General features: G+C 40.8%; 1 protein-coding gene across 11 annotated transcripts in view; it reads left to right on the top strand.

The window, feature by feature from the left end:
* Positions 1–70: 70 nt before the first annotated feature.
* The window catches only part of ERC1 (ELKS/RAB6-interacting/CAST family member 1), a 296,380-nt gene continuing 283,976 nt past the window's right edge, over positions 71–12,474 (top strand). For 4 of the 11 annotated variants that reach the window (XM_062616665.1, XM_062616667.1, XM_062616672.1 and 1 more), the window contains exons 1-2: positions 73–260; positions 11,255–12,088. In XM_062616665.1, coding sequence (XP_062472649.1) covers positions 11,420–12,088 — 669 coding nt within the window. In that variant the 5' untranslated portion in view covers positions 73–260; positions 11,255–11,419. Of the gene's footprint in view, positions 261–828; positions 854–11,254; positions 12,089–12,474 lie in introns of those variants that run through there. The other 7 variants (XM_062616671.1, XM_062616673.1, XM_062616663.1 and 4 more) reach the window with 4 other exon arrangements.

The following is a 12,474-nucleotide window of genomic DNA, read 5'->3' on the forward strand; positions in this document are numbered from 1 at the left end:
GGCCCACGGGGAGGGAGGGAAGCCCGGCCCGCGAGCGCGCGCCGCGGGAAGGGCGGGGCTGCGGGGCGCCGCGCTGCGGGGGCGGGGCCTGCGCGTGTCTCGCGCCGGGGGCGCGGGAGGGGAGAGGGGGAGCTGGAGCGCGCGCAACGAGAGGCGGAGAGCCGCGGGCGCGGAGCCGACCTGACCTCCCCTCAGTGCCACCACCGCCACCACCACCACTACCACCGCCGCCTCGCCCTGCCCCGCGCCCTGACAGGCAGGTGAGGGGCCTCGCTCGGGGTGGGGAGGAGGGTTACGGCTTCCCACCGGCCGCTGGGGGGAGCCCGGGCCGGGGCGGGGCCTGCGGGAGCCGGTAGCTGCGGGCAGTCGCCGGGGCTGGGCAGGGGCTGTGGCTGTGGCTGTGGTGGTGGGGCGGCCTGTCGTCGCGGGGCTGTCTCTCAGGTAGGTCCGATTCCGGTGGTGGATTCCCCGGGGGCTCCGTGGCCTGTCGGCCGGCCGGAGAGAGAGGGCGCCCGGGCGCGGCCGGGGGAGGTGGCTGAAGTGGGGGGGTCGGGGCCTCGCCGCTGCCGGGCCCCTGCATGCTGTCACCGCTCGGGGGCTGAGTCCCGGCCACCCTCCCCTGGCCCGCGAGGACCACGGCGGGGACGGCCACATCACCCCGAGCTGGCCCGCGTACTGCCGGGCATGGCTCATGGTGATGGTGCGCTGGGGCGGGTTTGGGTTTGGTTTTGCCTCGTACCGTAGTAGATCCTTCGTGCTCTTCTCATTCGCCTTCCGTATCGTGTTTTTCCGCCCTTATTTTGCCTGTCCTTGGGAAGCGCACGCTTTTGTTGTCTTAGTCACATCATCTGAGGTAATGGTGAGCGGTGTCTTTCTGCCTAAACCTCACGGTGTGGTTGGCTTTTTGTATTTTTCCCTGTGAATGCCAAACCTTCATGTCTCATTTATTTTAAGGCATCTACTACAAAGTAAGTGTCAGCTGATACGGTGCTTTGTTTCTGAATCTGCTGCCAGCCTGAAGCGTGTGTCAGGAACTGCTGTCTTTCCACATCTGTCTTGTTTGTAACGTGAGCTCTATATCTTAATTATGAAGTGTACAATTTATCTTACATGGAATGTTGCATGAGTGATGGAAGTTCACATCATAGTTCATGGCAACATGGTGTGAGATGGTTTAAAGTGAGACCCCAATGGGAATGGGAGAGGCTAGGAGATGGGGGGAAGAAAAAACATCTAAAGAAACACTTATGGAGGTGGTGCTGGGGGAAAGCAGTACAAAAGCCAAGAGAATCAAAAGCAGATGGGTCTGAATAAAACAGTGTATGTTTAACACTTTATCCAAGCTTGTTTTGGGGTCACATTGGTATATGCAGAGTGGTTGTAGCTGGATAATGTGTTACCACAAATCCAACGGGCTGTAAGCAGAAAGTTGTCTCGTTTGACTGCAGAGTCATAACTCTTAAACAAAAGCCAACTCGGCTAGGATGTCTACAGCAGTAACCTCCACCAGCTGCCTGCCCTCCTTTTCTCCTGGAGGTTACTGCATCTATAGAAGTAGGTGGCTGTGTGTTATGTCTCCTGAGCTGCTGTGACCTACAGCCTGACATGTTACTGAATTTTGTGTTGAAAACTGCAGCAGCTCAGATGCTTGCCCCAGTTCAGGGTCACTTATGAGTCAATACACTTACAGCCATATCAAAAAGGATGAGAAAAGAAAAATCACTGCTAGTATGAACAGAGTTGGTAGTACTAGAGTTAGTGCTGTTTTTTTTTTTTTCAATAATAAAATATTTGGGCTAACCCACTAATTAGCAACTGAGACAGCTGTACTGAATATAGGTCAGTTCTGGAAGTATAGTTCAGAACTTTATCACAGAACAGTGTTTCCCTGTATAGTCGAGTATATGACTTAACTATATCATCCGGATATTTGGAATTGTCTGAATCCATCAAGCTACAACAAAGGCTGCAGCTAGAATAAGTCTGGTATCTGCTGAGTGAAATGTGACTTTATCATAGTACTTGATATAATCTGAACTTTCTCCATCATCTCTGGGAAACCAGTTTAGCTGTAATTAAATCACTGTAGGGATGTTAGCAGGTTTTCTTCAGTTTGGGTTTCTGCTCTCTGGGCTGTATTAAAGTAGCATGTTTTTTATAAGTCTTAGCATTTATCTTTGATTCTGTCACAAGCTCTTATGAGAATTGCATTAACTTTTCCTCTCTGGAGGCCTGACTAGCAAAAAAGCAGGTTGGGTATTTACATGGCCTGTATCTTTTTCTTGAACTGCAAGTCTTGGTCATGAAAGAAACCTAGGTTGGTTTTTTTTGTTTTGCTGAATCTGCCACTTTCTCGGTTCTTGGTAGCAGTTACCTGTGATGCTGCATGAATAGAAATATTTCACCATGCTATTGTAAACAGTGCAAGAGCTCCTTTGATGCTAGTCCTTATTTTGTGAAGCAGGATACTCTGCCACTGTTATCCCTCCTTCCCTTACCCCTCCCTATTTTCAAGTCTGTTCCCCCAAAAGCCTCTGTTGTGTGAGAGGTTTGTTGTGACACTTAACCTGGCTAAGCCACTTGAAAACTGTGGAACATTTAGAAGGTCTGTCCGTATGTAGGGATGGATGCATGCACGAAACAATAATATGCATTCTTGGATCTTGTGCCTGCCCTGCTGTAAGGGCACTCTGGGTGATGAGGATTCGATCAACTGCTGCCAGTTTGAGCCAAGATTTTAACTGTGGCGTGCAGAATGCTGCCATATGGCAGTGGAAGAGCATGAGACCCTAGAAAATCCAGCAATGGTTTAGGAAGAGCCTTATTTCTTAGCATGTGGGTTGTGTCACTGTCATTAGCACAATTTTGTTGTCAGGGTGAAATTATGATGGAAATTCTGTAAAGTATGCTTTGCTTGGTGATGTTACCCATGGTGACTTTGGACTAGCTGTCAGCGTGGATTCACCAGAAACATGGTTCTAGGTACTTCTGGGCTTTCAAAATACCTTTAACGCGTCTGTCATTTTGTTCCTCCTGTTGGGAATTTGGTTGTTGGTTGCATGCCTCCTGGGGGGAAGAGAGAAACAGACATGTATGCAAACACGTCGTATTTACTGACTGTATACGCTAAAAATCAGACACTCTTTAGCCGTACAGTGACAGGAAATTAACATACACAGGCCTTCAGTCTTTTAGGTAATTAGAAGAGTGAGAGTTGTTTTAATCGGTTCACTGAATGTGTTCTGTTGCTTTTTGTGTTTTGAACTTTTTTAAAAGGAAAGAAAAAGACTCATGATAATTTTTATTGTTTATCATCCAGTCCACACTTCCTCAATTTAGCCGTGAGGATGCTGTGGGAGACTGTGTCAAAGGCTTTGCTGAAGTCAAGGTAGACCACATCCACCGCTCTGCCATCATCCATCCACCGTGGTTCTAAAAATCATCACAGGCCTTCAGTCTTTTAGGTAATTAGAAGAGTGAGAGTTGTTTTAATCGGTTCACTGAATGTGTTCTGTTGCTTTTTGTGTTTTGAACTTTTTTAAAAGGAAAGAAAAAGACTCATGATAATTTTTATTGTTTATCTCTGTTGTTTTTTGTTCACATCTGCTTTTAAATTTAAAGACTTACATTTAGCTTTTAGTCATTGACAAAGCAAATCCTGATGCACATATCCAGCTTACTTACGTGTGTCAGGTCGTAGGGCAGGGAGGGACTGAGTCCAGTCCCTGGTAAACCCAGGCAAGAACCAGCAGCTGAGAATGGTCCACAAGGTATCTTCATCATGTGCTAATCATCCTGTAACAAACTCTATGCTGCCAGTGAAATACTAAAAACTATAGGAGAGAATAGATGCTGAAACAGTGTCCAAGACCTAGTCATACCTGGAAGCCTTGAAGCAGGAGGTCCAGAAGTGTTAAGAAGGAAAAAAAGTTTCTATTGGTACCCAGCAGCCTGACAAAGGGAAAGAACTTGCTTGTGCACCCAGATTTAGTGACCAGGTTAACTCTTGGTGTGCTGTGAACAGAACCACTTCAGTCTCACAAGTGAGATGAGGTGAGACCTTTGGAAATACCAGTAGCACTTCGTGTTCTGCCTGGAGTGGAAGCTGACCTCCAGAGCTTTAGGGAAGAATCCTTGAAAGCAAGTGGTGCATCTCAAAGAGTAAATAGATACGAGTAAATAAAGCTTTAGCTGAAATACATGCATTTTTATAATAATAGTAAGCTTTTTTTTCCTTTTTTTTGTGGTATGTTTTTTTTTGGGAAAGCAAATGCAAAGGAATTAAGTTGTGAATGTGAAAGTGTATCCTTTATGCTGATATCAGGTCTTAAGGGGATTCTAAGAAACAAAATCTGATGTCAGTTACAACTGCTTTTACAGAGAAGCTGTTATAGAGTAGAGCATGTTGTGTCATCTTGCATTTTCCTTGCAGAGTATGTAGATCTCATGAAATGAAATGTATATTTGCAGCAGACAGATTAACTAGGAAGCTGATGAATATTTCTGTTTCTTATTTAAAGGATTTTGGGTAGTGTATTCTGCATGGGATATCTTGTAGGAATGGGAGAAAAAGAATGAGAAACAGAATGGTGTCTGAAAAGGACAGAGTCAAGATGTTTCCATGATCTGTGGTGATTTAAGGTGTATGTGCACCATTTGCACTAACCTTTCAAATTTAAATGTAACCTGAGTGTCAGCTTATGGTTAGAAATAAAGTACTTTGCCAAATGACTGCTGTGTTTTTCCTCAAAATGTTAAGGTCAGGGTTGCTGGCCTTCTTTTTACAAAACGTTTGCAAGAATGTTTTTTGATGTGTCAAAGTCACCTGAAGATTATCAGGGATTTTTGAGATATTTTTTCAGGGAAGATTTCTGTCTGTGTATATGGGTGAGAATGTATCAAGTCCTGTCTTGTGTTTGGTGAAAAAGAACAGGGGCACTATTGTTTTCAGTGAACTTGGCAGATGTGCAAGTAGGTGAACTTCAACATCGCACCTTCCACCCTTCTCCCAACAAAACTTTAAAAAGGATTGGACATAAATAGATGTCAGCGCTTTGGCATCTATTTATGTGCTATCTGGGAATGAGAATCACAATTTGAACAGGTACTTTTTTTGTCTTTTTGTCTTAATTTAATTCATCTCTTTTGCTTTCTTGCTGTTGAGGCCATGAGTATAAGATTATTTTGATAAGGATAAACAACCCTAAGTTTCGTGGGTTCAGTGTGTTGTGTCCCATGACACCAGCATTGGCTGGCTTGCAAACAATTTCCAGAGTGAACATTCTGCTGCCCTTTTTGTTTGTGTGTTGTTAATTTAACATGAAGAGTAATGACCATTTTTACCTTTGAAAACTAGTCAAACCTAATCTACAATATAGTCCTAAGATAGATGCTTCACATTTTTTTATCTACAGGACCATAGCAACTGTAGCTTTTGTAATTGTGGTGTGCACCAAAAGGTAACAGGATTCAATTTCCCTCTTGGTCTTGGTTAACACACCCTGAAGTCGTGAATCAAAGCTATCTGGCAGGGTTTCACTGGAATAGAAGATGTTCCTTTTTTTTGGGATTCCATTCCAATAGAGCTCCCTGCTCTATTCTGGAGTCCAGGTCTTACTGTATAATCTAGTAATGCTTTTTTCTGATTAACTATTCAGGTGTGAATTATGAAAATGTGAGCAATTGCTGCCTCTGTTAATGAAGTCTAATGTGTCTGCAACAGTGCTTTATCAGATTAAGACAGCTCTTTTAAAGGCTGACTTTTCTGTAGCTATTATAAAGCTGACATTCAAAGCTTTCCTTGTGCAGACAGGAATTGGTGCTACAAGAAAGCTCAGTCTTCTGGAAGCTGGCTTTATGGCTTCCATTATGCTGATGGAGAAATCGCTGTGCTGTAAGATGTGCGTGCTTGCTTGCCTAGTTCCTGATCAAACTGTCCCATTCCCGACTGTCAGGCAGTGACACTGTTAAAGAGCTGACTCTGTAAATGTTGCTGTCAGCCCATGTCAGTCCTTAACAGAAATTGCAAAAAAAGAAATTAGGAGGAAATGTTCCTTGCTGAAGGCTACAGAAGTTATTCCAAAATTCTTTTTGTTTTAACAAATGTGAGCTGGGATTTTCCTGTATTTCTGCAGTATGCTTTTCCCTATTTGGTTGTTACGTACCTAGAAGTAATTACTGTGGTATTAGTATTTGTCCTGGAATAGGGGGAGAAAGGAAAGATGTCATATCTATCTATCTATCTATCTATCTATCTATCTATCTATCTATCTATCTATCTATCAATCAATCATCAATCTATCTATCTATATGACAGAGAGATCCTCCAGAGGTTAACTTTGCATTAATGAATCTTCAGTTTGCTGTCAGCTGTAGACAGGAATGTCAGCCTTCTGAGCCATTGTTTCACATAGAATACTAGATGTAGGGGCTGATTGAGACAGTGTTAGTAAACACATCTAATTTTATTGGATTATTTATACTGAAGTTGACCCTCCAGAATTTCTAACATTTCTACTATGCCTGAATACAACCCTTATTGAAAACACGCCATCTTTTGACAAGAGTAGTGTACATATTCCTGCCCTCTCTCACTTTATAATTGCCTTAAAAGTATGTCAGCATGAAGTTGGGCAGGTTGCTTTTTACTGTTCTTTCAGAAGGTTAGGTTCTGCTGCAGGATTTACCAGCTTTCATGCTGCTTTGAATTACCTTTTTCATTATGTATGGTTCTGGATATCGCTGTACTTCTTGGAGTGGCAGCTGCTTTGGAGAAGGCTTGATTCTCAGTTGCTTTTCAGTGGCCATGACAAGGCTATTGTAGTGAAACAGATTCATTTCAGTTGCTACAAGTTGCACTGTAGTGCATTTAAATGTTTACTGTCAGATGAACTTTTTTTCCACAGTTCATGGTGTCTGAGTGTTTTTGGACAGTTTCCTGAGATCTTCTAAGACATCTTTTAGCTGGCGCTTTAGGCAGGATGCAGTTAATCTTTCATACAAAAAATGTGTTTATAACTATCCTTTTTTCAAACCTTTTCCTGCAATATTGTATAATTCTCATCTATTCTTTTAATGGTTCTCATAGTCCTCCTTTCAAGCTTTTTCATAATCTATAGATAGCATTTTCAACTAGTGAAGCAGGTAGATCGTGTGTCTCTGTACTTGCAAAGCTGCTATGGAAGTCTCTGGATATTTACATGAAGTTTTTACTTCGGCTGACATTGATTTGTTGGATTGTTGGTTTTTTATTCGGCTTGCAGATAGGATGCTCTTTGGAAGTTTGTGTTCTCTTAGTGAACAGAGAACAAGAAAGTTTTGTTTCACAAATGTAAAGGTATGCAAGCGACCTTGGGGAAAAATGGTTTAGCACTGACTTCAGTGGTTTTGTTTTTTTTAAACACTTGCAGTTTATAGTTTCTTTCTTTATAAACTTAAGTAAGGGGTCCTGCCCTGGCAGAAAACACTAAAGGGTTTTGAAACCTGCAGGAAAAGTGGTCAATACATTCATGTCACAGTTGGACAATGTTCCTTGTGGTTACCACCGTCTTTAAGGTTAAAGGATGGTTTATTTGTGACTATATTTAGAATCACAGTAGAAGAGGAAAAAAAGTAACAGGACTACATGTTGTCCTCATGGAAGATAAGATTCTACTTCTGAAATTCCTAGTACAACACTAGTCTGGTGCAGAATGTTGAAAAACTTGTAACTTTTCTGTTATGTTGCTGTCTGAAAGAAATATTCCATGTAATTTTGCTTGGATTGCTGGAGGGTAACTGGAAGTTTTTTTCTTCTTCCTGATTAATTTGTATTATGAATGAGAAAAGATGTTTCCGCCACTTCCTTCACTTTGCTGTTTCCAGGATAAAAAAATGTTTTTCCTAGTGTGGATTGTCTTAATATCTACTTCTGCTTATGGATTCCTAATAGCAACAAAGTGAAATGGCTGGTGATAAATGCTATTAGAAGAAAAAAAAGTGGGAAGGAGGAGGGAAGAGTTTAGATTTATCTTGTAACATATTGGGTTTTTTGTTTGTTTGTCTGTTTTCTTTCTTGACAAATCTCTATGTCAGTGGAAATACTGAAACTAGTTCCATGGTTGGAAAGGTGTATTTAGTTAATATTCAGAATATTCCCAATTTTTAAAGTCTAACAATGATGTAATCAAAGTTCTCATCTCAAGAAAAATACTGGAGGGTTATGTTTGCTTGTTTCCAGAGACTTTCTTCTCTTAATCTAATGCTTTTGTTTGGTTTTGCTTTTGAGAAGTGAATGCAGAGTAATGTGTGGCGACAGTGTCAGCGATGTCAGAGTTCTGTCTGAGTTTTACATATGCTGGCTCCAGGAATCCTTTCTGTAACCCTAATAAACAGCTAATTTTAGCAGCTGGCTTTTGTAGCTTGAATTATTTGATTTTTTTTTTTTCTGGAATAACAGAGGTTTCAGTGCCTACCTGTGGAACAAAGCTTAGAGCTGCATAAGCAAGCATAGGATTGCTGTTTCCACTGAAGGTGGATGAGAGCTAACCTGCCTGCTGGTGTATTAGAAGATGGCTACTGCACCAGTGCCTGCTGTGGTACCAGCTCCTTTCAGCTGCCTGGGAAACTACTTTTTGGTCAAGGACATCAGTCACTTTCATTTTTTGAAAAGCTATTAACAGTTTAACAAAATGTTTACAAAAGCAATTCCATGAGCTTTCCGTTTTGGGTGTGATTAACTTGTAAGAATCTAAAATCTTTTTGGGGGCTTCTTGTATGTTATTAAGTACTTTACTAGGTGATATTCCTGCATGCAACAGTAATATACTTCTAGCAACATTTAAACTTAATGTTTTTGGGAGAAAGTACTTTAAAACACAAAGAATAAAACATGTCTAATCTTCTGGTTAACTTGTATGAATCTCTTAAGTGAATGCATGTTTGCACTGATTTACTGTGGTGAGTTTCTAGCAAAGAAATTAAGTGCTGTGAGTTAGATTAATTGTGACTGCAAGATCTCTCTTGAATGTACTTTATGTAGTGTCTAAGAAATCATATCTAACTTGTTTTGAGTGCTCAAGTGGTGTCACAGCAGCATTTTTAGCATTTTGGTATCTCATTAGTCTGAGATAGCTTTTCTGTTTGTAAGAAGTGTTTTTCTTCCAGATCTGTGGCACAGTGTCTTGCTTATTGAAGCAACTCCAGTAGAACACTGTAGGCTTTGTTACATAGTTTATATTTTGTACTGGTTTTGCGTAAGCTGAAATAGAAGAGAGATTTTATCTGTAACTTGTATTTTAGAAATTATCTGTAGGTGGTGTTTTGGTAGCTAATTTCAATTATTAATGCTGCTGGCTATCTTTCCTTGGCCTTTTTTCCTTTACATATGTGTTTTCAAATATTCCATAGCAATATTGTTGCTAGCTTTGGTTGTCATTAAAAAAAAACAGAGAAAGTGAGAGTAAGAGAGAGAGAGCGCTTGAACTTCTTGAGGACTGCTCACAAAACGCAATCAGCTTCCATAAGCTTTGTGAAATTACTTATGATATTGTATCTACTATGAAATAGTGCAAAAATGACAAGATGCTGGCTCACTCTGATCTTGTTTTCCATTTAAAACTCATGGTTAAAATAAACATTTAAAAACTATTTTTTTGTTGTATCTTTTCCTGTACTAACTTGTTTCTGAAAGGAAAAAAAAAATGTATCTTTTCTTTATCAAGCTTTTACTTTTTTCTTTCTATCCTTTTTCAGTCTTCTTTGCAATGTTAATTTTTTGGTCTCTTCCCCTCCACCCACTTGTACTATTTTTACAGTTTCTTTTGTAAGTGTATTCTTCTTTTGAGACTAATCTTACATCTTCTTGCCCAATTATTATCTCACAAATATGCCATAGGGTTTGGAAAAATTGATTCCTAATATCTGGAAAACCTTACTTCCAAGCAGAAGGTGAAGCTAAATGAAAGCTGGTGTGAAAGGAAAGATACTGGAATATGTAAGATGCTGCTGCTCTTTGGACATTATCTGTACTCTTTTCATCTGATGGGGAGAGGTCAGATCAGGAATGTTTCAGTGTTCTAGTTTTCATTTCAGTTGAGCCCAACAGTGGCTTGAAATAGTGTACACTGAAAGAAACGGGGGAAAAAAAGTGAGAACTCTGTAATAGGAGTAGTTCTAAATTACAGTTGTTCAGTCACAAGAGTGGATTTCATCTGTTTCTTGCTCCTCTGTGTGATCTTGGCTACTAACACTGGTCTCAGCCCAGTGCCCCTGAAGAGTTACCTGCTAGCACTTACAGAACAGCATAATGTTAACAGCGCAAAACCGTGGAATTTTATTGTGTGTGCTATCAGAGTTCTTGTTTAAAGAAGTAGAGGGGAGGAGGAACTGCACTATGATGATATGGTACTGTTCTGTTTTCTTAAGAGGTTACTGCTTTTGGAATTATATTATTTAATGGAATTAATCTGAGCTGGTTAATAAGAAGCATATTTGGATTGAAATCTTTGCTTGACCTTAACAAAGATTTTTGTTTTGGACCAAATCCCAGTTTGAGAGAAAATAAGACACTTGAACCAGTTTTCTGTGCAGGTGTGATTCTTTTGTTCCTCTTAACCAAATTGGTCACATTTGGTGTGTTATTGCTGTTCTTTCAGAGTTGTATTTACAGCTGCTTAAGCTTTGTGGTCAGTAATGATTTCATGATGTTTCTTGGTTTTCGTTCTGACTTTGAAGGAGGGCTGACAGGAACACCAAAGGGACCTGCTAGTCAAGGTCATGATCAGAATCATTTCGTCTTTCTACCTTCCCATTTGCAAGATTGTTTTCCCAGCAGCAGGGTTTAGAAACCATGTCATATAGAACCTAGGAGTGCTGAAAAGATAAAAAAGTACTACTGAATGGGCTTTACATTTTGATTATCTCTTCTGCTCGGAAAGATAATAGGTAAAGAACTAGGGCCAGTTAGAAACAAGAAAATAAGTTAACTTCTGTAGATAAAAAGTTATGGGTTGAATTTTTTTTCCTCTTTCTCTTTATTGTGATAATATAACAACAGAAAAGCAAGAATAGAAGTTCCTTTTTGTGTTTAAATAAGCAATTTTTATTTAAATTTTAATTTTTTTGTGTGTAGGAATTGAAAAGATGGTGGAGAAGTGTAAAGGTAGTAGAACACACTTTATGCTAATCTGGGACAAAATATTTGGTGATAAACTAGGCATTTACTAAGTTATTTTTTATTGATACAGATTTTAATATGTTATTCTTTTTGATACAGATATGGTTCTGAACATCGTGAGCACGTGACTTCAAAGATGGACGACTGGATCTTTTATAAGTTGTGATTGGCCTTAAGCTGACTTTTAACTGTTGAACAAATTAACAGGATTTCTCTCATTCCTGATTTATGCCTATATAATTGCCTCACACCACCAGCTTAATCATGTATGGAAGTGCTCGGTCAGTTGGTAAGGTTGAGCCAAGCAACCAGAGTCCAGGGCGTTCACCAAGGCTGCCACGGTCACCACGCTTGGGCCATCGTCGAACCAACAGCACAGGAGGCAGTTCTGGGAGTAGTACTGGGGGTGGCAGTGGGAAAACCCTTTCAATGGAAAATATTCAGTCCTTAAATGCTGCCTATGCTACATCTGGCCCTATGTATCTAAGTGACCATGAGAACGTGGGTGCAGACACCCCAAAAAGCACCATGACTTTGGGCCGGTCTGGGGGGCGGCTGCCTTATGGAGTTAGGATGACTGCAATGGGTAGCAGCCCTAACATTGCCAGTAGTGGAGTTGCCAGTGATACTATTGCATTTGGAGACCACCATCTCCCTCCAGTGAGTATGGCATCCACTGTGCCTCACTCACTGCGCCAGGCCAGGGATAACACAATAATGGATCTGCAGACACAACTCAAAGAAGTACTAAGGGAAAATGATCTGCTTCGCAAGGATGTGGAGGTGAAAGAAAGCAAGCTCAGTTCTTCCATGAACAGTATCAAGACCTTCTGGAGTCCTGAGCTAAAGAAGGAGAGAGCTCTGAGGAAAGATGAAGCTTCAAAAATCACCATTTGGAAGGAGCAATATAGAGTTTTGCAAGAAGAAAACCAGGTTTGTCATCTAATGTCACTGTTGTGTTAATGCAGTGGCATGATTGCATAAGTTCAATTAACTTGCATGTCATATTTAAGCAGCTGAGTTATACTGGTGCTTTTCTCAGGTAGTTCGTATGAATAAGATGCATGTTCAGCTTACAGGCCTCTTTTTAAATGTTTCTTATCAGACTTGCAAGCCACTTCTTGAGCACTCAGTTCTCCTGTGTGTTGTGTTATTTTTCCTAGAATTGATGCTAACCACTCAGTTTACTTTTGGATGTATTTTACCCTGCTCATAATTAATATTTCTATAGTGCTTACCTCTTGCAGCGTTCCTTGGAGCATTGACCCCAAATACAACTGAACTGTTGCTGAATGTTGACAGATTGCCAGTAAAACAAA

This window comes from Pezoporus occidentalis, unplaced genomic scaffold (genome assembly GCF_034315485.1).
Source record: "Pezoporus occidentalis ecotype Australia unplaced genomic scaffold, CSIRO_AGI_Poc_V1 ctg19, whole genome shotgun sequence".
NCBI classification, from domain to species: Eukaryota; Metazoa; Chordata; class Aves; order Psittaciformes; family Psittacidae; genus Pezoporus; species Pezoporus occidentalis.